Source organism: Telmatherina bonti (genome assembly GCF_933228915.1).
Source record: "Telmatherina bonti genome assembly, chromosome: 12".
NCBI classification, from domain to species: domain Eukaryota; kingdom Metazoa; phylum Chordata; class Actinopteri; order Atheriniformes; family Telmatherinidae; genus Telmatherina; species Telmatherina bonti.
In genome coordinates, this window is record NC_136610.1 from 22,647,681 (window position 1) to 22,675,487 (window position 27,807).

General features: G+C 38.3%; 3 protein-coding genes across 3 annotated transcripts; 2 read left to right on the forward strand and 1 right to left on the reverse strand.

The window, feature by feature from the left end:
* Nucleotides 1-90: 90 nt before the first annotated feature.
* On the forward strand, nt 91-3,118 carry cdx4 (caudal type homeobox 4; the record flags this gene model as incomplete). Its single annotated transcript, XM_079250439.1, has 3 exons — nt 91-526; nt 1,686-1,831; nt 2,885-3,118. 3 exons carry the CDS (start codon nt 91-93, stop codon nt 3,116-3,118), a joined length of 816 nt encoding a protein of 271 aa, XP_079106565.1.
* A 1,319-nt stretch (nt 3,119-4,437) lies between these two features.
* On the forward strand, nt 4,438-11,277 carry chic1 (cysteine-rich hydrophobic domain 1; the record flags this gene model as incomplete). Its single annotated transcript, XM_079250488.1, has 6 exons — nt 4,438-4,583; nt 6,005-6,059; nt 7,040-7,195; nt 7,591-7,647; nt 8,105-8,164; nt 9,898-11,277. The coding sequence occupies 6 exons, from the start codon at nt 4,438-4,440 to the stop codon at nt 9,946-9,948; spliced, it is 525 nt and encodes a 174-aa protein (XP_079106614.1). The 3' UTR covers nt 9,949-11,277.
* Nucleotides 11,278-13,160: 1,883 nt separating this feature from the next.
* Nucleotides 13,161-27,476, reverse strand: lnx2b (ligand of numb-protein X 2b). Its single transcript, XM_079249524.1, has 9 exons — nt 26,941-27,476; nt 24,871-25,064; nt 22,470-22,669; nt 19,861-20,283; nt 19,010-19,156; nt 17,412-17,586; nt 15,618-15,861; nt 15,368-15,526; nt 13,161-14,291 (listed from the first exon to the last, which is right to left on the reverse strand). Exons 1-9 carry the CDS (start codon nt 27,342-27,344, stop codon nt 14,156-14,158), a joined length of 2,082 nt encoding a protein of 693 aa, XP_079105650.1. The 5' UTR covers nt 27,345-27,476; the 3' UTR covers nt 13,161-14,155.
* Between the last annotated feature and the right edge of the window lie 331 nt (nt 27,477-27,807).

Below are 27,807 nucleotides of genomic sequence, written 5' to 3' on the forward strand. Positions count from 1 at the left end.
TTAAACCATTGCAGGGTCGCAATGTCGCCTTAAGACAGGCTGCATCAACCCTTTGCTGTTGTAACAACACTTCCAACTTTTCTACAAAACATGTATGTTGGATACCTATTGGATAAAGAAAGCGGCATGTATCACCAAGGGCCAGTGAGAAGATCAAGCATCAATCTGCCTCCACAGAACTTTGTTTCGACACCCCAGTACCCCGACTTTAGTGGATACCATCATGTGCCAAATATGGAAACGCACAACCAGTCAGCGGGCAATTGGGGACCTTCATATGGAGGACCAAGAGAAGACTGGGGTGCATATAGTTTAGGACCCCCGAATGCTATTCCTACCCCAATGAACAACTCATCTCCTGGACAGGTTCCCTACTGTTCACCTGAATACAATAATATGCATCCCCCTGTATCTGCGGTTCTGCAGCCGCCACCGGACAACGTTACTGTTGCACAACTATCTCCTGAAAGAGAAAGGCGCAATTCATACCAGTGGATGAGTAAAACTGCTCAGTCATCCTCTACAGGTGAGTTCATCTTGAACATTTTTAGTTAAGTTTCGTTTGTTGAGTCTATGGGCTGAAGGACAGGCCGTGAGCCACTCGGGCAGGATTTTACGCGCAAACATAAACTAAACGTTATCATATCTGTTTAAGTCATAAACGTGTCATAAATTGCTGAGAGATTTGCAGAAAAAAGCAGAAGTCTTGTCTGTCCAGGGACATTTACTAATGTCCCGTTTAAATCTTGGGAATATTTGTAGACTGCATCTGATTTGGTCTTTAGAGAAATAATAGAAAAAGCAGAAAAACTTGTTTGTTTCTTCTTTAAAAAGTCGTGCAGCTTGAAGCTGCGGCCTGCGCACACTGCACTGTGATCTCTTCAGTGCTGGAAATGAGAAAAAAAAAAAAAAAAAAAAAAAAAGGTGACAAGAATCGGCGCCATGAGCAGTTGTGATGTTAATGTCATTATTCTTGGAGATGTGAGTTCGACTTCCCTGTTACATTGTTTGGCTTGGAGTGTTATCCGTCATATCCAGGCTGCGGCCTTTGCTTTTAACACCTCTTGGCTTTGATATGCGCCAACCTCTCTTCCTCTCCCAGAGTTATATTGCCGGAAAGAGTGACGTTTTTCACAGATAAAGAAAATCTGGAGGACTACAAACTACAGGCTTTACAGCAGCATGTGTGTGAAATTGAATGTATCATGCTTAATTGTTTTTCCTGTAAAGCTGCAAAACTTTTATAAATCGGAATGATTTCACCAAATTCAAAGCTTTTGACATCATTTGCTTTCCTTCATTTTGATGCAACTTTTTAACGCCACAAATTTCTTCTTGGGTGTTCAGCCATAAAAATAAAGTTCATAAAAATGTCTATATAAAAAAAACCCTTACATTTTAGCTACATTTTCTACAGATTTAGCCTTTACTTTTGTGTTGTTTCTTCATGAGAAGTCGGAGAGGACGATGTGACTCGTGGCTGTCTGAAATCCACTTAACAGGAGTTGTCATCAAAGCGAGATCAAAAGCTTCATTTGCCTTTCTGTAGAGAAGCCAAAGGGATGTGGATTTTAGACGCTGCCAATAAAGATGCAGCGCACAGATAGGCCGGTCCTGGCATGCAGCCTGCTTGTGGAAGTCTTCCACTTCAACCGCCTCATGTATTATTTTGTCCCCTCTTACAGGTAAAACAAGAACGAAAGAGAAATACAGGGTAGTGTACACAGACCACCAGAGACTGGAGCTGGAAAAGGAGTTTCATTTCAACAGATACATCACCATCAGAAGGAAATCTGAACTGGCTGTCAATCTTGGTCTGTCGGAAAGACAGGTAAGATCAAATAGGTTTTTTTTTGTTTGTTTGTTTGTTTTTTACTGCCTTTTTTTTTATTTGTAGTCAATTACAAACAAACAACCGATTTAAAATACGGGATTTTTTGTTTTAGTTTTTACTTTAAAAGAAAAATCACTTCTTTACTCAAAGAAAACGCACTTAGGCCTCCCCCCTCACTGTATCTTTATCCAGATAGATGCATCTTAATTCTAATTAGCTTTATCCAGAAATGTACTGTAGCTTTTGTATTCATTCGTAATTTTTTCTTTTACTTTATTGAAGATGACAATATTATAAGATAGCTTGAATCTGTTGAAATTTTAAAGAAAAAACAAACGTCAAGAATATGTCAATGTTCTTCAAAAGCATACTTTTGTTTAATTCATATTCTTTCTTTATTTTATTTTCTGCTTTATTTCCTATATATTTATTTGTTAAAATTTTATAGGCCAAGAATGTAAAATAAGAATTAAAGACTAAAAAAAATGCAGTTAATAGGAAATATTTTATTTTTTACTAGCTCTCTTCTTAGTCAAATACTTTTATTCTATGTTTATCAAAGACAATGAAAAGCTGTTCATGATACAGTAAGGTAATCTTACGGCAACTTTACTAATGTAATTAAAGCTTATTTTGTCACATACTTGCCATTGATTTTTATTTCTGAGTTTACATTGTGTTTGCTTCAGAAGTTTTAAATACATTGATGCATTTATTGTGTTTAACAAATAAATATGTGCAGCCCAAAATGGAAGTATTTTCCGAAGAAGTATTTAAATTTGATCAAGCCCATAAACAAAAATTTTAAGAAGTAAATATGATAAAAGAAAATATCTTAATTTATTATTCTACATTTTTCAAACAAAAACACACATTTATCTATAGACTTTATTTCATTCTATTTTTTATCCCTGACATAATTGTCTTTTTGACCCATATGAGAGCTTTTTTTAAAAATTTCAAGTCATGAAAAATCAAAGACATCAAAAGATGCGGTTAGAGGAAAAAAAAACAACAATGGTCTAATCGGATTCTTCTGTTTCCTTTCAGGTAAAAATCTGGTTTCAGAACCGCAGAGCAAAAGAGAGAAAGCTGATCAAGAAGAAGATGGGACAGTCTGATTGCAGCAGCGGGTCGGTGCACAGTGACCCTGGTTCAGTGAGCCCTCTGCCAGTGCCAGGATCCCTCAGCCCCACAGATATGCATGGCTCTCTGTACCCCCCTCAGGGAATGAACACCTTGCCATCTATCAGGAATATACAACAAGTGACTGTAACTCAGTAGAAAAACACCTTGTGGACCATCTCTTATAACTGAGCACTCCAACATGTTAACAGGACACTTGACGGACAGCAAGAGGATCTGAACTCACAAAGCTGCAGAAAATTAAAACAAAAATCAAAACTTAAAAAAAAAAAATTGAATTATAGCTACAAAATGCTGGAGGCTCTTGAAATATTGCTTTTTATAGAGTAGTTTTAATATTATGGGGATTGCAAACCAAAAAAGAAAAAAAATGTGTTAAAACTTGAAAGCTTTAAACTGTTTGTGAGTTTATAAGATATAAATATCCTGTTTTTTATGTGATAAAATGTATGTGTTTTTGGATAACTTAGAAAAAAGGTAATTTTTAATGAAGTTTTAACTGAACAGTGTGCAGCTCATTCTCACTTAAGTGTTTGTATTGACGTGACAAATCCTTTAGGTTTCAAATGTTGTCAGCTCTGCTTTGTGCACAAAGATGCTGTCAGTGACGCAAAAAGGTCGTCTGTGGCAATTTTACGAATGTAAATAAAGTGCTTTTTTGCAGCATACTCGTACGTTTTTTCACTTTCTGATTTTTGCCTTAGCTATTTAAAATACGTTTGATCATTTCATTGGGATTAACACTTGGTTATATGTACTGCAACAGATTAATATGTTTTTAAAGCTATGAGTTGTTGCAAATAAGCGTTTCCAACTTTCTTTGCTCAAGGTGTTTTTTTTTTTTTTTGTTTTTTTTTTTTTTAACAGACTGTTTTTGCTTTTGTTCTGAATTACAATGTGTCCAAGAACACATTTGAAAATCTAGCAGATATTAGATATTCGGGGTTGAAACAATTAATTTTATATAACCTGCAGCTTATCCTGTCTTTTTCAAATTTGATTTTTTTTTTTTTTTATCATGTCTAATAAATCTACATATACTATTGGAAAAAGAAAATAATATTGCCTATGTAGGCATATCCGAAAATGGCTTTTCTTTTCTTTTTTTTTTTTGAGGGGGGGGTGTTAAAAAAAGGTCTACGCAGCCAGAATCACTTTTTTTTTTTTTAAAGCAACTAAAGTTCATTCAAGTGTAGAAGTAATAAAATAAGTTGCACAGACCTACATGCATATGACCTACATCCATGCTCTGAATTGGTTCGGGTATATAAAGACCGAGTGATGTCGTGTGTCTCAGCTCTGACAGACTCTTCCGCTCCATTTCTGGTCCTTTTTGATGGCGCTACTGCCAGCTGAGGTAACCATAGTCTATGGAGGTAACCGCATCTAAGTGCAGATCGCCTGCTAAACTCCGGCTCCGCACGCGGCACCTCGTGCGCGAGCCCGCTGGAAACGTCATGAGCGTCTTACTACCCAACATGGCGGACTTTGATACCATTTATGAGTTAGAAGACGAAGAGGATGAGCACGTAGTGAGTGAGGAGCACTTGCCAAGATACTGCCCGGAGCCCGTTGTCATGCGAGGGGCCGGACACATCACAGTGTAAGCAGAGCCGAGTTTGTCACTTTTGTTTGTCTGGGTGTCGCTTTGTTATCCTTAGCATGTTTAGCTGATGCTAGCCTGCTAGCTAACGCAAATCACAACGAAAACAGAGAGCCCTCTGTTTAGTCAAGCAAATAGTTAGTTTGACCACGACAGGGACGATCAAAAGCAACCATTTGCAGTTCCCATGGCAACGGCACACGTTTAGACAAGGGACAGATATTTGATTGAGCCATGTTTACATCTGATGTTAGCTGCAGGTCCTAACACCGAACAACTCCATCTGCCGCAGTTCAGGAAAAACAAACCAAAAAAGTGAGGAAAAATCCATGTATCCATTAATTATTTTTTTTGTCACCGTTGTCATGTCAGCTTAGTATATTATTATTCACTTTTATGCCAAGTTTAATCAATGTCAACAGAGAAGCGTCAGTTCCTCAGTGATATTTGATGGAGGCTGACCACCAGGATGATAAGTATTGTATGAAGCCATGTAAAACCTCAACAGTGTCTCCTGTCAGTCCTTCCCTTCATGTTTATCTTCATTGTGTCCAATAAATGCTGAATCTCTGTTGGAAACTTTTCTCAGTTTAGCAGGAACAGCTTTGATCACATGCAAATCAAAACACAGCTAGGCTTATCCATTTTAAAATGTTTGTTTGTTTGTTTTTGTATTGGAGCAGTTTTGCTAATCTCTGTATGTATTAAGAAAACAGAAAAAAAAAACCACACATTTACATTTGATGACTTTTTTTTCTATAGAAGATGTTCATCTACTGGTGGTCCTCAGGTAAAAATGAGGACCTGTCTGTTTGGTAAAGTAGAGAGATGAAAACAAATTCATTTGTTGGCAGATAAACATGGAAGCATATTTTGAATAGTAAAAAATATGAATAAAATAAAAACACTATAATTCCAGTTATTTTGAAAAGTGGAAACAAAAACAAATGTGCCACAGATGTGTTATTGTTGATTTTCTGGTGTTATGTTATTTAGATTTTTTTTTAGTATTTATTGTTTGTATCTTATTTCATAATATGTACAGTACTTTTTCTTTGAATACTAGAAACAGTAAATTTAAATTTTAATTGAAATTGTCTCTAATTGATCTTTACTTCTGAAGAACACACGTCAAGCATATTTATATTGTTTATTTATATTGTGTATTTAAATTGCAATGCTGTGTCACAGAATATCTATGAGTTTGGTTAATGATAATGTGCCATCATTTTTTCCACAAGAAGCTGTCACATAATACTCATGCAAGTCTTCTGTCATGCCTGAAGGGAAACAACAACTTTAACATTATATTTAGTTCTCCTGCTTCTGATATAATTTTGTAACTGCAGATTTTTCCCTTAGTTTTTGTCAAATATCTTTTTTTAATCACAATATCAATTGCTTCCTTTTTTCTCCCTCAGGTTTGGACTGAGCAACAGATTCGACACAGAATTTCCTTCTGTTCTTACAGGAAAGGTACAGTTGCTTTTTAGCTTTCTTGCACTTCGGTCTTCTGAGCTGCTTTCTGTTTCAAACCCAAGTAGGGAGAATTAGGCAATTAAAGTTGCTGTGATTCTTTTGTTCTGTTGAGGCTTTAACAACCCCAACTTCCCCGAACCCTCCATTCAAACTTCCCAGAGTGGTTTTGATCTGATAGAGATGCATTATAACTAACACTCCACACTGCATAGAAAAGGGCTTGAATGTGTTGCTGTCCAGCTCTGTAAATGAGTAAGCCGTCAATGGGGTCCAGTTGGCAGGGACCCCAGTGTTTTGGAGGGTCCAGCTCCAGGTGATAAAATAATGAAATGAGGTCTCTGCCATAGACAAGAAAGGGAAGCTTCCTGGGTCGGACGCTGAAACACAAAAAGGCTGCAAGGGTAAGAGCAGGCCGAGGGAAGTGTGGGGCAATAAAAAGTACCTTCAGTATTGTGACCCAGGGTGACATGTGATGGATGAGGTCACAATTATGATGATTGAAGGGTGCAGATCAGGCCCTGCTGGGCTTTATTCTGAGGTCTTTGGCTGTTTGCAAAGAGACCTTTGCATCCTGTCATAAAAGATTACGACCCCTGTTTTATGGCGTACAGACTCAGCGAGGAATGAGCATCCATTCAAGTTGTTTGGCCACCGCTGCCACAGGCACTGAGCCTTATCTCTCCTTTGAGTCCCTCCTTGCCTTGAACAGTCTGAAGCTCAGTTAGCAAGTCGGTGGTGTAGAATTTAGAGATTTGATCTCTGGACAACATCTCCAACTTCTATCTTTTGGTTTCCAAAAAGCTCTTTGATCTTCGTGAACAGTTTTGTTTGGAGCAAGCAGCAACTTCAAAAATGACATTGTCTCACTCCCTCTCAGCTGTTTCCCTCATAGTTGTTTCCCCTACCTGCACATTCCTTATAGTTAATGTTCATATTGCTACATACACTGTCTCTTTCCTTTTTTTTTTTTTTTTAAGGTAGCACCAGAGGAATTCAAAACCAGCATCAGCAGGGTGAACGCTTGCTTGAAGAAGAACTTGCCTGTGAATGTGAAGTGGCTTCTCTGTGGCTGCCTGTGTTGTTGCTGTACAGTAGGCTGCAGTCTATGGCCTGTTATCTGCCTCAACAAGAAAGTAAGTCTGAGACCTCCTGTGACACAAGTTGGACAGTTTAACTCTCCCTTATGTCCGCGCTGATTACTCGGGGGGCTGTTATAGTAATTCAGCTGCATTTCTCTGAAGTGCAGAGGGTAATAACAACTTGTGTTCAGTTTGTGACTGTGTGTAGAAATGATACATTGCACAGCTCTTCTTTTTCCCAGCTCAAGGGTGTGTCATTTAAAGGCAGTGGTACCACTCTGTATTACTGACAACAAAGTGGAAATTACTGGCTGGTAAATTGGGAGTTCAGTCCATAAATCCTGAAATGGTGGCTCTCTACTGTTATCTGTTAGTGTTCAGTTGAGTAATGAGTTTTTTCTGCGTGCATTAATGTCAGTATTTTGTTTTTTTTCCTCTCTGTTCCAAAGACAAGGCGGTCGATTCAGAAGTTGTTAGAGTGGGAAAATAACCGATTGTACCACAAGGTAAGATTTAACATTGCATATTAGTGCTTGTGTGAAAGTGCTTAATTGTCCGTGTCAGCATGTAGTGGAAGTCGAGCATCATCATGATGGATAATGATCATTCATCTGTTCTGTAAACTCTACCCTGCCACATAAGCCCTTCAGAGCAGTTTGAGACAGATCTGGTGCACAAGCTCTGAGAGGACCAGAAGGTCAGCAGTAAAAGGACATGTTAATTTTGTTTTGTCTCACAGCAACAAATTACAGCTAGTAGCCGTGCAAAGATATAAAGGATGCTCTTCAGGGTGTCTGGCCACAGTTTGACCTCACAGACACCAGACAGTCCTGCTGCCCTGATGCTGAAGGGGTGATTTTGGACAGATTTTCCTTTCTTTGTGTGTGTGTGTGTGTGAATGTGTGTGACTCTGAGTGTAAAGAGATGCTCATTCATTGTGTTTGTGTCTTTTATTCTCTACAGCTGGGGCTTCACTGGAAACTCAGTAAAAGAAAGTGTGAGAGCAGCAATATGATGGAATATGTAAGTAGACCACCACGGGATAACACTGATGATTTTTTAATCATTTCTCCAAAAAGAAAGTCTGTGAATGTCAAGTTTTGTAAAACCAATCATAGTAAACAATGTTTTGTTTCTATATCACAAAAGCAAAGAAGAATTACAGTCGTAGGAACAGAGGCGTATTTACATTTCTGTGCAGAAATCTTGTGCCACTGTTATTATAAAGAAATATATCAGGAAAATGAGAAAAAGGTGCAACAAGTTGTTGAAACATAATTGCAAGTACAGTATATGAGGCAAAAACAGAGTTTGGACAATTCTAACAATCTTAAAAGTCAGCATTTTGGTTTGATCACCTTCATTCTTCTTTTTAATTTTCTTGCACTTTTTCCCAGTTGATGTTCAGGCTTCATGAGGAACATTTTAAAGCTCTTCTTTTAGCTCTATCGCTGCCTTTTGTTCCATTCTCTGTTTTTATTGTCCCACACTGCTTCAACAGTGTGTCTGGGCTCGAGTGAGGACTAATTACTCAATAAGACCTGTTGCCACTAACTTTCTGTCCAATACTGGCATCATTCAACATATATCAGCCTTTACTTTGTAGCTCCCTTCCTTAAGAATAGCTTGCTGACAGCCACTCTTCCAGGGACACCATTTCTGCTTCAGTGAACAACAGATGGATGAATAGAAGGGCCAGATGTGTCTTTCAGGTCCTGTCTTAAGTAATTTTGTATATCTTCTTAAAGACATTACTTACAAATACTGTTTATTCGTTGTAGATTTTTTATAACTTTAAACTGCTGCTTTTTCTTTTGTCCTCCATTTGTCCAGACAGACTGTACACAGTGCTCAGAAATGCAAAGGTCTCAGCTAATGGCTCTTTGGGAATCAACTTCTTGGTGCAGAGATAATATTTTTTGTTTAACAAACTGTGCTCTCTTTACATTATCCAGAGATGCAGCCAAAGAAATAGCAACAAATGCGATGTTTTTAAACTTTCTAAAGAATCTACTTGAAATTGGTTCTTTGCAGAGTTCTCTGTTATGACTCGGTACAACACCGCTTTATTATTTGAGCTGGGTGCCTTATTTTTGATCCATGAATAATTTGTAGAAAAGTGTTAAGTTCTCTTCCTAACAAAAGGCTTTTAAGCAAACAATAAGAAAATGAGCGGATGAAAAATAAAAATAAAGGAATACTATAACACTGCCTTGAAAGAAGTCTGGCTCATTTGAAGCAAATTGAAATGTGAGGTCCCTCAATTTCATGGAGAGAAAAAAGGAAATGGAGAAAAGGATTCACCATAAATTTTTAAAGCTAGTTTTAAATAATTGCAGAAAACAGACTTGGGAGATAGATCCATCCATCCATCCATCCATCCAGTTTAGTTTCTGCTAGTCTAGTTTAACTGACCTGCTTACACATTAAAATTCATGATGAAATCATTTTCATGAGACAGAAAAATCAACATTGGACATGCTCTCTGTGTTTTAGGGTTCTACTGAGAAAAACTTACGTTTTTGATTAATTTGGGAAATAATTACATTTAGTTTTTATTTATGTTAAACTCTGTGACCCATTGTGTTTTAGTTTCTATTTTCTGATATTAATGTTTGCAGAAACTGTACCTGCAAATTCTTATCCAATGGCAGCACTCAATAACTAATTGTAGTTTTCAGCTGTCATGAATATATAGTTGCTTTAAAGACTATAAGGTTTGCTGAAGCGTCTTCTCTTGTCTTTTCTCTCTGCAGGTGATTCTTATAGAATTCTTACCTAAATATCCTATATTCCGACCAGACTGAGGAGGCTGTTACCAGACTGGATGTGGGTCCCTTAAATCTTATCCTTAGTGCCTTGTATATACAGTATGTTGGAAAAAGGGTCTGCGCCAGCATCTACTATGATGGTCCTGTACATTTCCCAGTACCTTGTACATTAAAAATTGCAACAGTGTCACTTTGCTTTAGAGCAGATTTTGCACATTCTTCCCGACAGTCAGATTTGTCCCCCGTTGTTGCACTCTGATGTGTTTTTGTTACGTGTTTGAAAATCAAGTGAAACTCTGAAAAAGTGCATTTACCCCAAAGAACCATCAACCTGTATCCTGTATGTTTTTATCAGTAATCCCTTGCAAAGAATGTGAGGCCTCCTCCTTCTGTAACTATCCTTGCCTTATGTATGATAAAACAAAGAAAAAAAGATTTATCAACATGTAACCTTTGAGGAGGAATCTGTGGGTTAAACAACACGTTTTAGAGTCCAACATCAGATACTGTCTGCTGGGTTTTCTCTTTGAATTCAGTTCTTTGCAGGTAGATGTGATGGATGAAATTGCCTAACGCACAGTGTACTTCATCACCCTGTGTTTTGTCTTTACATTAGCCCATTTTAAGTGGGAACTAGCTAGTACAATAACTTGATGTGTAAATACCATGTTAGGGTAAGCTGTACAGTGGTATACTATTGTTTACATAAAGTTACTTAGTTATTTAGTTGTTTTTTTGTTTGTTTTGGTTTTGCCAATGTATTGCTGTACCATAGTTTTGATTAATGAAAGATGTCTATGTAACCTAGTTTATATGGACCTGTTTACCTTGTAAGCCATATAGTGACAGTGTATCTGATGCCAGTTAGGACTGATAATTGCACTTGAACCCAGAGAAGAGTCCGGATTTCCGATGGCAGTACATCATCCGGTGACAACATCAGTGCATGTTACCCTGTGGTTTTTGCCAATGAAGACGATGGCAAGTTGTCATCTGTCAAACGTGAAAGATTTTGATTATAACTTTGCTCTTAGACTTTTGTTTTCCCATTATTTTTGTAGTTTTATACTTGCCCCAGTGCTGTGTTGGGTTCCGATGTGTTAGGAAGCGCATCTATCTACAGTACATGAAATACAGAGCAGATAGCTCATTTGTTTCATTCATCACCTTGGTTGACCGTGTTGTTTTCTTAAATCCTTGTCATGAGATTTACTGCATTGCGTTGTATTAGAGTGCCTCTGGAACTGTAAAGAACCACAGAGAAGTACAGGTTATAATCAGTTCTCCTGTGTGAAGGGGACTTTAAAATCCTCCTCCCAGTATTGTTCCTGACGCAGTTGTACATGTTTATCATGATGACCTAATTCCCTCTGGAGAGAGAAAATAAATGGTGGATTTTGATGTCTTCGTTCATGCTTCATTTTCTTTTTGATGCCCTCTATATATTTAGCATCGCTTACAAAATGTGTAACTGAGCTCGTGTGATACACTGAGTGCAGCCTAAGACTAAAGCTGTGGCTGTTTGTCATGTTTAACAAGGTACTGAATCGTTAACTTTAACTAGACAGGCTGCAATTACTCAACACGTTTGTAAACCTGAGGAATGCTGTTACCATAAGTTGCTGCTACTTTCTAATGTTACAGACCAGTGGTCAGAGGATAAATAGTACTTCACCATGTTTCTGCTGTAGCTTAACTGAATCCCCTCCACCATCGTTCACCGAGGTGGTGGTCTTCACTTCGGATTGGTTGATTTTTATGGTCATTTGGTTGTTTTTGTTACATTCAGTAAAGTTGCTGAAGTTTTTCAGCAACATTTTACAGCAGCAGCAGTTTAAATCCCATCTGCTGTCACCACTTAATTTTGGGTAATTTAGTGCAGAATTTTTCATTTAAATGTAGTTTATAGCAGGATGCTGCTGTTGGCCACAAGTTTCGGTCTGGCTGGTTTTCCAAGTAGTTTATTAGAAGTAGTTTATCAGAAAACACCACAGTTTAAAACTTATAATCAATCAGTTTAAGCTTTGATCCATAAAACCTTCTTTGACTCTTAATCTCCAATTTTGTTTTATCTAAATTGTGTAAAACATGTGATACACAGTTACATACAGATTAGTGTTTATATATATATATATAGTGCATGTATACAGAACTACAGGACTGTGTGCTGCTACAGCTGCATAGTGTTGGAAAGAAACAACTTTCAGACAAATTACAAGTTTGTTAGCAATATCAGGATTTTATGCTTGACATGTATGTTAGATATTCATGCCTTATACCAAGTTAATGGTCATTAAATAGATTTCAATGATGGAATATCTAATTTACAGATTTATTCATTCATTCATTTTCTGAACCGCTTAATCCAATTCAGGGTCGGAGGGAAGCTGGAGCCTATCCCAGCTGGCTTTGGGCGACAGGCAGAGTACACCCTGGACAGCTCGCCAGTCCATCGCAGGGCCTTACAGATTTATATGAAGTGAAATTTTTTCTCATGCAACTGTGCAAAATTATGTTGCCTTTAAATGCATAATTAATTTCTATGCATATACGGTGGTAGCTTCATAATTTAGCATTATGTGTCATTCTGCATGAGAATTAATTTTTGGATACTTTATATTTTTTTCAAGTAAAACATTATAAAATGAACCTTTACTGTAACAAGAATAATTTCAGCTTGAGAGTTGCTGGTTCAAACCAGAAGTTTTCATCCATGTTATGGTTAGAACAGATTTCCTCCTTGTTTTGTTGTGTAAATTAATAGAGAAAGTTCCCGAGTTTGAAACTGAAGAGCTTTGGTTGCATGTCTGTCCACTAGGGGTCAGACTGAACAGGCTGTGAACTGTAGACAAATTTAAAACGTTTTTAATACTTTGTTTTCTGGTTGTAGTCATCCACTGTGACTCCCCCTCCACGTGGCAGGAAAACAGCTTTTAAAACAAAAAAAAAATCTAACCTAAGTCCCATTTATCAAACAAGGTGAAGGAATCTTCATATAACAGATTTACTTATTTGACTACAATGCAGGTAAAGGTCAGATGCATATAAGAAACAGATGATTTGATATGATTTTATTGAACATAATGAAACAGCACATGAGCTAATTCACACCTTACTTGCTGTACATTTCACTGATTTGTTCAATAAGTCTTGCATCATATAAAGATACAAGCAAGGCCACTGGGAAGTTGACAGATAATCTGACTAAGGCCATACTCCTTTAAATTCTTTTAAACAGCACAATGAGAAAACACATTTTTGGAATGGAGGCATTTTAAGGCAATTGTACATTCTGGTTTGTCCTTCAATATCTGCAAGGCACCTGCTTCTTAAAGTTATTCAGAATTAATTCTCGTATGATATGAAAATAAATACTGTGCTGATACAGGAATATGTTTCTTTGAATGTATAAAAAAACAAAAAAAAAAAAAAAAAGGTGACAAAGCCAAATGTTTCAGGGATTAAGACCAAAAATTCCCAGAAAAAAAAAACAAAAAAAAAAACAACTTAGGAACAGTTCACATCTTAAGACTAAAATAAAGATCTACAGTAAATAAACCTGGAAGCTGTATTCTACAAATGAAATTTGCATTTATTGGTGTGGAAGTTTTTTCCCCCCATTTTGCAGATATGGCCAGAACTAGGCTAGTCTGTTAAAATCATTAAAAGTGAACCTCATTTTTAATTCAGTTTACCTGAAATTTCATTAAGGTGTCATGTCTGTCCGTCACAATTTTCAAAGTGCAGTCATGTCATATATTAATTAGATCACACAAGTGGTTTGGCATTGGTCTGTTAAGTCAGCAAATGTTATACGTAGTCAACAAAAAAACCCTCATGTCAACAGTCTTTTTATGTAACTTTATATATAATCTATGTACACAGCTAAAGTGAATCACTTCAATCAAATATGACGAAGAACTGATAATATAGAACTAGTAAATGTACATAACCCTTTAAACACTGTCCAGAAGAAAAATAACAATCCTTCCAGTTTTAATTTAGCATATAATTCATGATTGTCATTATTTCCGCACCAAGATATAACCAACTCTTCCATGAGTGCACCCAACCCTAACAGACTCATTCTTGACATGACTCTCCTGACAGACCTATGTTTTGAAATACTAAAGAAAAATTTTAACAAACGTTCTGAAACAAGTTAGACTGCATGGAAAGAGACAGTGTCCTGGTACAGAATGCAGCGGTGCAGCGCAACTCTTGTGTTCAAGATGAGACGGAGTTACACTAGACTGCCTGGCCAAGACACTACAGTCAGTGTGACTTTATTCTTCTGCAGCTTGAGCATTGGGATGAGAGAGGAGTTGTTCATTCCCACAGTTGTGGCTCCGTTCACTGCCACAATCTCATCCCCGCATCTGGAGAGAACCATAGTTCAACAAAGTGGAGTTTGGTGAGTAACAATGACAAATCGGGGGCTGATTATTTACAAAGTAGGAAAAAAAAAAAAAAAAAAAAAAAAAAAAAAAAGCAAGGTTGCACTTTATATTGTAAAAAACATTACAAAGGTGAAACCTTTTGCAATTTTATGACAAATATTAGCTTATCTTGGATTTGACGGCAGCAACACATCTCAAAAAGGTTTCAACAGGGGCGATAAAGGATAGAAAACTAAGAGACACTAAACAGAAAAGAGCTGCAATAACAAGTTGCAAGTTATTAGTTGTATTAGCAACAAGTCATTCATGCAGTAAAAGATGTTCCCCAAAGAAAAAATGTCAAAGAATTTAATATTCCTTGATTTACGCGCATAATGTCATCAAAACATTGAGAGAATCTGCAGACATTTCTGTTAAAAAAAGCACAGCTGAAAATCTTCAGGTCTTCTGGTGACATTACTAAATGGGCTCAGCAACACTTCCAGACACCTTTCACCGTGCCATCTGCACATGCAAGATAAAGCTCTTTTCTTAGCTTGTTCTGATGCCTTGGACATTTCAGGGAGACAACATTAAACCACATACAACATCTGTTAAAAAGCACTATTATATAAAAGAGTCCAGATGCTGGACTGGCCTGTCTGCTGACCAGACATGTCACCAATGGAAAACAATTCATCCATCAAGAACCACAAAATACAACAAAGAAGACACACAACTATTAAGCAGCTATGAGTTTAAATCAGACAGAATGAGACGATATTCATCTCCCAAAGATCCAGCAACTATTCTAGTCAGTTCTTAGATTTTTTACAGTGTTGGGGATGTTGGGATGTTTCACAGTGGAGAAGACCATATCCCAGCCTTTTAGATTTATTGCTGCCATCAAATTCAATATGAACCATTTTTTCTTGAAACATTGAAATTTCTCACTTTTAACATATATGTTGGGGGGAAACGTTTTATGAAACATGCTAATCACTGCATTATGTGTTAATTTATATTTACAGCATGAAAATGTTCCTGGAAAAAATGGTTTTAAGAAGAAAACTTACTTGAGACGTCCATCCAAGTGAGCCGGTGTACCAGGCACTATGGTTTTAATGAAGAAGGGTTGCTGCCCGTGGCTCTCCTCATAGCCCCCAACAATACTGAAGCCCCAGCTCTCATTGTTGGTCTTGTACAGCACAATGTCTCTGCACCAGTGTAAGTGACTGAAAAGACAAGTTCAAAGAAAGCTTTTTAAAAATAAAATAATCAAACTACAGGCAGAGTGAGGCAACAGAGAGCTGGAGACAGCTCTACCTTGGTAAACCCAGCCAGCGAGTCCACAAGGGAGTCCAATTGAGGGTGTTGTCTCGTAAGTCATCTGTGTGGTCGAATTCGTCCTCGTTGTCAGCCTTGGAATCGTCCTGAGAGTCCTCAGAGAGGGTCTGGATGACTCGTAGCACCACCTGGGACTGAGCTGTCTGAGCCTTCAGTGCAGAAACAGCCTCGTTGTAGGTCAGCTGAGTCAAATCAACATTGTTGATGCTCAGCAGAACATCACCTGAGGAAGCACGAATACGAACAGACATTTAAATGAGTTAGTATACTTAAAAACTGCTGTAAAATGATCACATATATATATATATTAAAAAAAAAAAAAAAATCTAATTTGCGTGAAGTGAAATACTTTTGTTTACATTGTTAATATTTAGGATTTTATGAACTGTATCTCCCAGAATACTTTTACCTGTAATTGTCTAAACAGTTTGACCATTTGCATAAGTAATAGTCATTTTAAACTGATGTCTATCATTTCTAAAATGATATAAAGCTACCAGACCTCAATCCATTGTAGGTTTTTTTAAGGCTAACTGAGCGATTGTAGCTAACATGAGCCAACATTAAACGTCTGAATTAAAATAAATTGAATAGCTGAAGATCATCCAAAGATATTTTACAGTTGATGTGGCACATCTAACCTGCTTTTATTATTTCAAAATGTATGAATTTAAATGGCTGTTGGTTTGAAGCAGATAGATACTAAAGTGCATGCAATGTTTAGACAACACTTCTCTATAGATGATAGTGTTTAGCCTTTATTTTAGCAAATATCCTCCGTGTTTAATGGTCCTTAAGCAACACATTGTATCCCTGAATAGAAGCAGGATGAGAAGACAGAACAGCCCGCTTCCTATTTAGCCAATTGTCTTTTTTTTTCTCCACAACAGCAGTTTGATGGCCAGTTCGAACCCAGTGCCTGGTCTGGAAAGACTTCAACTTTTGGCAGCTGAAGAAGCAAAGCTGGATTTAAAATAACACAAAACTTTGCTACCCAAAACCAGAAATTCTTTTATATTAGAGGCTCAGGTTAGGACAGTCATGGTAGTAACTAAGACACTAGAGCTGCTATTTTAAAAAACATGCAGCCCTTTAGTTTGCCAGAAGCAGAGAAAATGTTAAATTTTAGAATGAATAATAAAGCAGCAGTGCAATCAATCATAAAGTCTTAATGTGGGTTCTACATACTTGCTGGTGAGGCATGGTCACTGATATTTCATATTAGAACAGAACATAGAGAGATTGTGAAAATATTATTTAGAGGAATGGCATGACTGAATGAGTGAATGATGGCTCACCTTGAGGAAAAGCAAATCGTTGCTGAAGTTTGGAAGATTAATGAACAAATTTAGCTTAAAGCTTCAGCCCAGAACAAATGTCCTACTTGAATGGTGTTTGTAGATAAAGTAGAACTTTAAATAGAATTTTAATAGTCTCATGATTATAATTTATACTTGAACATTTTTCTAACAACTATTTGTAGATCAGTTATTATTTCCATGTTTTCATTTAGCCTAAATGAACATTTCTAAAAACTAGTCTACTGTAAGACTGATCAAAGGATCAAAAGCCAATCAGCAGCAATATGACAAATACAAGTTTTAGTCAATAAAATGACATAAAATGACATACTTTAGCCAGTTTTCAGTCTAGTATTTGTCATAAATGACAGTAATTTGAGTGATGAGGGGTTAGTAATTGTTTCCTATTTTAACAAAATAAAACAAACACAGATACAGATTCCTTACTTAAAACTGAGAAGCAGGTTTGTACCTTTTTTGATGGTACCGTCATGGTGTAGACAGCCAACAGGCTGCACACTTGTGATGTAAACTGGCAGGCGGCTTCGACAGTCCCTCCCACCAGCGATGGTGATGCCCAGAGAAAGCCGAGGCTCCTTCTTCAGGCTCACAGTCTTCTCCTGGCTGGAAAAGCCACCTGGAGGTTCCTACATGAAGAATCAGACGTATCAACATCAAGCAAACACACGCCAAACATCATCATATTGATTTGAATGGTTGACCAGGATACTCTTTTAGAATACTTGTCTTCATAAATGCAACTCTGCACCGTTTAACCTTGAAAGCATCAAAATTAGTGCCGCAGAATTATTTCCATTTCCATTAACTAACGATACTTTGACTTAATTGATCCTTTTCAGAGAGCTGCTTGTAGAAACAAATGTGAAACATTTGAGATGGAGCTGAGAGGTAAGAGTAGAGGCTATGTGTGAGGATCAACACTCGACTCTCGTAGTGTGCGTGGATGTGTGGAAAATGACAACTTCAACCAGCCTCCTTGTTGCTTTCTGGAGTCTGTAAACTGTCAGAAGGGAAGCTTGGGGGAGGTGGGGGTTCTTCCTTCCCACAGCAGGGAACCCATCCCCCCCAGCAAGACGAAAAGGATCAACTCTACAGGCGAAAGCTAACTGTTGCCGGCTTTGATCCTCTGCCTTCCAGAGAAACAACCAAAAACAACAAGACAGTGGCCCTGTAGCAGCAGAGTGAGCAGCACCCCAGGCCTTTTGATCAGAGACAGAGGGAGGCCCCAGAGAACAGCTTTCATCTCTGCTCACCAATGCAGGTGTCTGCTCTCAAAGCTTCTCACCCCAAACTGGGGGGGTTGTTGTTCTTAACTGGAGCGTATGGTACAACTGTGTGAGAGATACTGAAGCAAACATCACAATCACACTGTTCACAGAAACACGTTAAGTCTCGTACTCCAACCAACTGTTGTAGCATGGGTCGCCATCTATAGCAACATGCCCAAAAGTGCACACCAAACAATTCATGCACAGTGCAGCCATGCAAATCAGTGTCAACATGAGGTAGAGGATAGGTTTATTACTTGTAGGGGAGTATGAGAGGAACAAAAATGGCCAATTGCTGAGAAATTCACCCATAAAGGACCGGAAGTCGTTGCTTGAACTGATGATGGAAACAAGGCCAGACATATTCTTTCAGATAACACATTTACCTTGGAGACCTATTTGAAATGGTTTAATACTTGCTTGAGTACGAGGATTGGTACGAGAGGATTCCACTTGGGGGCACATCTGCTAACAGAGAGTGTGCAGAACTTCTGAACTTCCAGGATGCAAATAAACATTGTCATTAAGGAAAAGGTTCGGATTTAGTTGATGTGGAGACATTTTCTTACATACTATATATGGTATGTACGGTTCCTAAATAAAGGGCATTGAATATCCAATCTCATTTTTTCCTACACAGCACATCACTTTATTGGGATGGACAGAGCTCCAAACACAGCATACACTGAAAGAGGAAGACAATGGAAGCATACACATAGAGGATAGAAATTTATGCCATTTCAATGTTTGTCTTGGTTTGTGAAGAAATGTTTCTCACTACCTTCTTGTAAGTAGAGGGACGCCTAAAGTACTGTGGCTCAGGCACCCTCCTGGCTGCTCTGTGTGGTCCCTCTCTGCTGCTACTTCCTCCTTCCTCCTGAGTCTCTGCAGGTCTCATCACCACAAAGTTCACACGCATCTCACTGGCCTAAAATCCACACAGAAGAAAGACAACTTTATAGAAACTACGACATGAAGAACTTTACACTAACTTCCTGATATTTATATCAGTAAATTTACAGTTTTTGTGACTGTTTTTTTAAGGAAAGCATTTTGTTTGCGCCAGACCATCATTAAATTTGCTGGACAGATCTGTGATACTGAGTTTAGGAAAGAAATCTGTAATAAGATCAAGTGGCTATTACATCGCACTTCTTAGCAATATAACATCATTCAATTCAATTTATGTATACAGCAAGAATTCACAATCAAATAATTGCAGGGGATTTTACAACTTCAGTTTAAGTTTACTCAAACACATCACTAAGCCGATAAACTTGGGGCCAAGTCCACCTCAGAAATTACAGTATCAGACTGTATCAGACTGTGTAATGTACAGTCAGACTACCATTCATTTCATACCATTTAATATTTCTCAATTTTTTTCATTTTACAGTCAGTTTTTGCTAAGTTTACATCATCCATTTTCTCACTACTTGAACAATTTAAAACTATTATTGTACCTACTCAAGTGACAACTCAATGCACATGAATAAATTATATAAAGATAAAAAAAAAAAAATGTATATGCTGAACCAAAAATAAGTTTGTTTTGTAAAATTTCCAACGATGATAGCAAATACATGTCATTACTGGTCTAAACTGCACTAAAATGCGTGAATGGACGTGTACCTGAATGATCTGGGCTGCACTCTCAGGCGTACCGTGCCTCAGGTCATGCCCGTTGATGGCCAACACTTTGTCATTGTTCCGCAGTTTCCCATCTTTGGCGGCCAAACCGCCAGACAGCAGGTCAAGGATAAAAACCCCACTCTCATCAGACTTGCGGATCAGTTTGATGCCGAGTGGCTCTGTGCGGTGACTCTTCATCAATGTCACCTGCAGGACTGTGCCAGGATTGTGATTGGATGAAGGGTTACCATGGGGACTAGGAGAGGGCTGGGTGGCAGTAGAAGTGGAAGGGTGATGATCAGGCCGTTGATCCCTTAATTTGAAACCTTTCTCTTGCATGACAGTGAGCCTAATGAGGGATGGCTGCCGCAGCACTGCGATGGCCTGTGTGTGAGGAACTGAAGCCAAACTGATGTCATTCACCTGGAAACATGAAACCATAAAGAGACATCACCGTTACTGGGAGCCTAACACAAACACTGACATGCAGACAGCACTTTCAGCTTTGATGTAGAGAAAAATGAGATTAATGATTTTCCTGCAAGATGACTGTTGATGTAAGTGGATTTGATCAAAGATCATTTTCAGTTTGTCCTGTCTTACTTTCATATATCTTTTATCTATATTAAGATGAGTGTCACAAATATATTTCTAATTTTAGATACAAATAGGTTCATCAGCTCTGTATGGAGAAATTGTTCAGTCATTTTGAATCAAAAAGGAAAATAGGTCATCATGGGGAAGGAAAAGAAAACAAACGAAGACAAGAAATATTGCGTTTCAGAAGCTTTGTGATAAATCCTTACTGATCTTGATGGCATCTAAAAAAAAGCCTGCAGCCAATGTTTCACATCCTGAAAGTGTGCCATTGGCTGGCAGATTTTTTTTTTCATTTCCAGGTTTGGGATTAGTTGGGTTTAGAAGATAAACTATATTTCAAAAGGACATACATAAGATGAAACAGCCCTTCAGCTCAGTTTTCAGAGGCACCACATATCAGAACAATTGAAGGGTAGAGATCCAAGGAGGTGGACTGCAGATACAGCAAACATTAGATCTTTAAGTTTTCAATTGGTCGTCTTCTGTGTTTCGACTCTCCTCTGAGGAAACCAGAGGGGTAACTGGACTATGGTTAACCATGCCCATAGGGCATTCACATTAATTGAGTTCCTGTTCTTTACATCTTATTATTATTATATACATTATTCTGCCAATTTTTGCCGTGCAACTAGTCCTGCACCGTTCAAGTCACTTCAATCATTCAGATCTTAAACCAGGGGTGGGCAACTCCGGTCCTTGAGGGCCGCAGTCCTGCAAGTATTAGGAATGTCCCTGCTGCTACACACCTGACTCACATCAATGGCTAATTAGCCAACTGGTGCAGAGTTTAAAGTCAAGCTCTGCACCAGTTGGCTAATTAGGTCTGATGTGAGTCAGGTGTGTTGCAGCAGAGACACTCTCAACACTTGCAGGACTGCGGCCCTTGAGGACCGGAGTTGCCCACCCCGTCTTAAACTGTGCAGCTCCTTCAGGACATGTGTGCTACAATTTGTTTTATTTGAAATCTTTGTAGTTTTCGAGAAATTTAGCATTTTGTAAAAATAAATTCAGTCTTGTGATTGGATGAAAGTCCTTCAAACCCAATCCAGATTGGATGTTGAAAAAATTCAGCTAGGCGATTGGTCAATTTTTGCATAATGAGCTGAAAACAGCTTCAACGGGGGTTCGAAGCTCTGCACCAGTTTGCAGTGTCCGGTTCGTCTTGGTCCCGGCCTCAATTGTCTTTTCTTGCAAAATCTTTGAAACGCTACTCCTCCTACACCGTTTGCCTCACTTCAAGGTCATGGGTTCAAATCCCGATGTGGGCCAACTAGTAAAAATTGAAGTTGTGCTTTTTTTTTTTTTTCAATTTCTTATACTTATGCCTTTTCATTTCAAGCATTCAGCATAGTTCAATTAATGGGCATTCACATTTGCTATTATTGCAATAATAGCTGGCTCTAGTTATTATAATTATGTCTACTTTATACAACTTACAAAGTTAGGCATATTTGATGTTTTGTATATCAGAAACAATCTTGAGTTCATTATAAATTTTATAGGTTAACTTAATTCGACCTTCTCTAATCTTTTAAATACTTGTGTTCAACTTTTCAGTCTCTAAGCCCGTATTCAAAACAAGCTGTTCTCAAACAACATAATTAATCAGAGAAAAAAAAAAACAAAAAAGTATAAGCACTTAATTGTCCACTTCTAAAAGAAACAAATAATTTTTCAGAACCTGTCATATTTGACTCAAAGTGAGAGGTAGTAAGTCAGTCAGTGACAGCAACCAGGTGAGGCTGTTCACTCTGACATGACGGGTTTGTGCCTAGTAACCACACCTTGCTACCATGGTGACAAAACTAGATTATCTTGAATATCTACTGTCTCATTCCCTGCTGAAAAGCACCTTGTTTACATTACTATGAGAATGCAGCTTCAAGGTTTTAGTGCTAAACCGTGCTGAAGTGAACTGTGTCACACTATGCTCCCATCCCATCCCCACACCACACACAGAGGTAGAGACATTGTGGGAAATATAATCCCAGTCCTTTCATCTGCCTCACCTCTAAGATATGATCCCCCGGGGCCAGTCGGCCATCGCGAGCTGCTATTGAGTCCCGGACAATCTCCTGGATGACTATGTTTCCCAGCGGTGTGTCTTTCCCACCTACAATGCGAAGGCCCAGTTCCTCCTCTGCTTCCTCTTTGAACAGCTCCACAATGTTAGCCTCAGCCACCAGACTGGACCGCAGAGGGGTGTTGTCTGGAGGAAAAGGGACCAAAGAAATGAACAAAATAAACAAAGATGAAATTCCTGTGTATCATAGAAACTCAGCATCCTCTTGGATGGGCACCTTCTATAAATGCATCATAGTGTAGTTTAACTCACATGATAAAAAATATCCATGACATCATTTCAAAAAGCAGTTGTGAAGTTTTAATCCCCATGTTGATAAGCATATATCTTAAAATGTTGCAACAAAGCAGAAAAATAAAGACAGGGTGGGCGGCTGTGCATCTCAAACTCGGGTCCTTTAGCAGAGTCCAGGGACCTGGAGGGTCCCATCTTGCTGTTCAGAGGACTGCACTCCTCTGGATGGAAATGTCTGTTTCTCCAGGTATCACTTCCAAAGGGTCAGGGACACATGCCTTGTCCTTTCACGTTGTTCCTTTTACCTGTTGCCATCATTGGAGATGAATACATCGATCACTACGGCTTTCTTCTGCTGCTTATCCATGACCACTATGTCCGGTTGGTTGGCCACCACTATTCTGTATATCTGGATCCAGAAGTCCAAGAGGATCTCAGCCCTCTCATTTTCCATAACTTAGGAGGTGTTTCGCCTTGTCACCTAGTCCATATTCTGCACAGATGTTTCTGTACGCTGCGCCGGCTGCTTGGTTACCACGTTCCATATATTCTGTTCCTGCCATCCTGGTTTGAGGTGTTGGCTTGTTTCAAGGACTTCTTCGCACAGCATCTCGCTCTTGTCCATATTCTAACCCTTTAACTATTTTACACATTTCATTTTATATTTAAAAAAAGAAACAATTTAAACAGGGTAAGAAAAAAGGCCTTCATGCTTTCCGTATTGATTTTGAGGTTGAGCACATTTTATCCTAAACAAGTTTTCCCCATGTGAGAAGGTTGCAGCTATAGTGGGAAAAAAACACAAAGCTTTGCACAAGTTGACACACTGCTTTTGTTTTATTTATTCGTCTTTGTCTATTTGCATACTTTACTTGGACGCCGGCATGCTCCCAAACAGGAGTTGTAACGACAGAAAAGGGTCTTCAAGCTCTTGTTCCTCTTTAAAACTTTGGCTAGCTACGTCGTCTGCTAACCAGAGGCTGAGGTGCAGCAGCGTTGTTGTTTACAGAGGGTAAAACTGCTCACTTCTGGTTATTGTACAGCACTGACTATTGTGCAAGCAAAACCACTTTCTATTTAACTCAACATAAAAGTGGTTACATAATCTGGTTAATTTTTAGCTGCTTTACAATCAGGTGACCTTTTTCAATGCAGTGTCACAGCAAATACCCAGATGTTGACATAATGGCAGAGATGTTCAATGTTTCATTGTGATCATTTTATACAAACTTGAAATCGCCTTTTATGTTGTGAGAACTACAAACTGCGGCTAGCGCGATGGGAAGGTTTTAGCTTTGTCAAGTTGCTTGTTGTTAGCTGACCTTCCCTTTAAACAATCTCTTTACTGAATGCTGTAAAGCAGATCCTCCTCTCAAACTGTCCACCATAACTGCAAAAACATTATCAACTTGACAAAATGAAGCTTAGTGGACATCGGTTTATAATTAACAGAGTAAGATACTCCTTAACATGTTCTTACACAATGTACCGCTGCGCTTCAAGCAGACCTAACAATTACTCATCAGCAGTTCTGCTGACCCAAATTACTCTTCACAAAATCATGAATATATGAAGCTGAGACTGTGCTACCTTCACAGGATGTTCCTACTTCTGCAGAAATATACATTTAAAAAACTTATAGAAATGATAACGGCAGGAACACAAATTTCTAAGTTGGTTGGCATCCATCTTTTAGTAGACATTGATCCAGGTTAGAGTTAGAGAGTTGCTTTAAAGGTTTTTCCAATAATGAAACTGTCTGGCTTGAACATCTGTGAGCTGCTACATGTTCCTACAGCTAAGTTGATGATTCAACAGTAACAGGCAGATCAAACCCTTGAGGCTAAAATCAACAGTCCCTATGTTTGTCTTACCATTAACCTCAGAAAGGAAACTATTTCTATTAAAGCTACAAGGCTCTTCAAACTGTAGTCATTTTCACAGCTACACACTAACTTTGCATTGCAACACAAGAGGATTGGCAGCATCAAATATCATGTTTGGACATGAAACAGACTTTTAGAAATGACTGAGTGGGATAAACCTATAAGGATTATGAGGAATACATGAAGGGGAACTAAAAGAACCCATACCATCCTCACTTTCCTCATAAGCAGGATTAATCAGTCCAGGCTCAGGCTGATCCCGGGCAGGATTTCGAGACAGTGTTGTTGCATGTTTAGCATCTCCAGACAACTCCCCGTCACCCTTACGTCCCTTTAATTCATGCCATGAGGGCCTCTTCCTCCTCTCTGCTTCCTCCCTCAGCCTTCTAAAAACAGGACATCTAAGGAAAAACAGAAACATGAAGGGCATGACAAGTTATTTTATTCTTAGAAACCATCTGTGAATGTCAGTCTATAAATAAACAAAGAGATTGGGATAAATGTGTCATGAAATGAGGAGTTTAGGAAATAAATGGATACAGAACTTTGTGGATAAAAAAAAAAGTATAAACTTGTAATGAGTTAACAAAGACATGAAAAGAGAAGCACAATGCAGATGAGGAGACAATTTCACTGCAATGCAGAGTGTCCAGAGAGACGGGATGAGTCAGAATGCTGGGACGGCTTCTTGTCCCTCATGCTTGAACTTTGTATCCTTGTTAGTTTCACAGAGAGGTTAAAGAAGGCCAATCTATCTTTCACAACTGACAGAGTCATGTTTGACCACCAGGATGATAACCACCACACTGGCCATGTGAAAAACAAGACAAGTGACCTGCACCTCTTGTTGAGGTAAATAATTCCAAGACTGTGTGCTTACAGAGATATGGTGCTTACTAAGGTTGTAGTAGCCTTTCAGTTCAGGGAAATACATGAAAGCACAAAAAGATTTTAAACAATTATGATGAAAGATATGTAAATAAAAACATTTAAAAAAATCTAAATTCTGTTGTAGTGACTTAAATCTAGCATTTAGGGTTTCTCCAGGTTCAGACATGCTTATCAATTTGGAAAACAGACCACAGAACTGCTACTACTCGTGTCTGTAGTTTATAATACACTACCAGCCAAAAATTTGGACACACTTTCTCAATAAACCCAATAATAAGCAAAAGGATTGTTATGTGCATACCTTTAAATCACTAAATAACTTATCAGGTATAGTAAACAACAGAAATTCAGATCAACAATACCTTAAATGTCAAATTATTCAAGACAGAAAAGCCTCTCAGTGACATTTTTTCTAAGGTGCCTCATAAGCAGAAATGAAAATGTGAGTATTAGAATTTTTATACTTAAAATATAGACTTCATGAAAATTTCCCCTGAAATGTGCCTGCCACTTTTAATCAGCTGATCTTTTTTGTACAGTCTGTGTTGCTCTACTTATACTTGTAAAAACGCTTAAAACTGTGTCTCTTAGAAACTACATCCTATCTATCCATAAGCTTTACACTTTTGACTGGAGCATATTCAAGCTGTACAAGGGGAAGGGTTAATCAACCACACACACAGTCACGGCCAATTCAGAATAACCAACTAACAGGCATGAATGTGATTGGATTATGAGGAAACTGGAGAGAAAAAAAAAAGAAAAAGCTTGTAAAACACTGGAAAAACAGAAAATCAGCATGCTTTAAACTAAAATCCTCTTCTGTGGTGAATAAATCAGAATATTTTCATGTCAGAATATTTCTCCTCTACCATGACTGCAGGCATCTATATCTGTCATCTCCAAATTTTCTCCCCCTACTTATCAAACATCTTTTATGTCTACTGAAAAAATTATCTGGAAGCTTGCGTGTTGAAACACCTGCAATTACGATTTGTTTTGTACTTTTGGGCCTGTATTTCTACCTACATTTTAAATCATGATGTAATTTTAAGCACTATTGCATAATAATGTAATATTAAACAGAACTGAATGATGCTGCACCTTGGCCAGGCCGACGAAGTTACATATTTTGCCTAAAACACTCACTTAACTGAGAGTTTTTCCATCAACAGGCAACCTTGTTAAACCATTTCCAAGGATTGCATTAACCTAATATTTATTAGGTTTATTGTTTATTAAATACTTGGAAGTATTTACAATGAAAGTAGACTATTCCCCTGTAAAATAACATGATGCTCACTTTGTTTAATTTTTTTTTTTTAGAAACTGTAAGGTTGAGACTTAATAATAACTGAAACGGCTGCATCCAACTTTGGTTCCTACCTGTTGTGCAAGTGAGGCTGCAGTTCACAGCGCTGCATCTGCTGCTGGCACTCTGCATAATGGGGGCACATCACAGTCAGCTTGTCCAGCAGATTTCTTACCAGCAGGCTGGAGGGACGACACTGATGCAGCTGCAGCCGCTGGCGATCCACAGGACAAAAGTCCTGCTCTTTCAAGAAGTTGCTGAGACAGTGAAAGCAATAAGTATGGCCACATGGAGTATCCATAGGTTTGAGCAGGGGTTGTAGGCAGATGTGGCAAACCAGTTCATCGTCTACATCATCGTGGTAGTCGTATAGGTGAGTTTCTTGACCCTCGTGCTGCTGGCCACATTCTTTACAGGCACGTGCCCATGACAGACCTGGAGTGCTGCTGTTGGTAACTTTAGTTTCCGTTGTAGCCATTTTCTGAGGGAGTCCAGTCCAATTTTTTTCCTTTCTCTGAAAAGGACCAGCGTCCAGTTTCCTCAAAATCTCTGGCTGTCAGAAGTTTATGTCTGCATGTCCAAAGCCGAATCCTATCAGATGGTAAAATGATCCACTGGTAACAATGCTATTTCACTGTCTTCATCTTGATTTTCTGTGGAGAGAGAAACACAGTTAGATCTATTATAAACTGTTCCTTCTCAAACTATCCAGCACCACAGGAAATCACAAATCCACAAAAGCAGCAGCAATATGGCAGCAAGCTGCAGCTGCTTCCTCTCAGCACGTTTCCTGAGGGACAAAAGGAATTCTCATCTCAACTAAAATCCACCATGCTTCCCACTGAAGGAAGCTAAGTTTGGTAAATTAGGCAGAAAAATATCCTGAAGTCAAACTGTTAATTGTGGGAGGAACAAAAGCACGACAACGCACAACTGCAAGA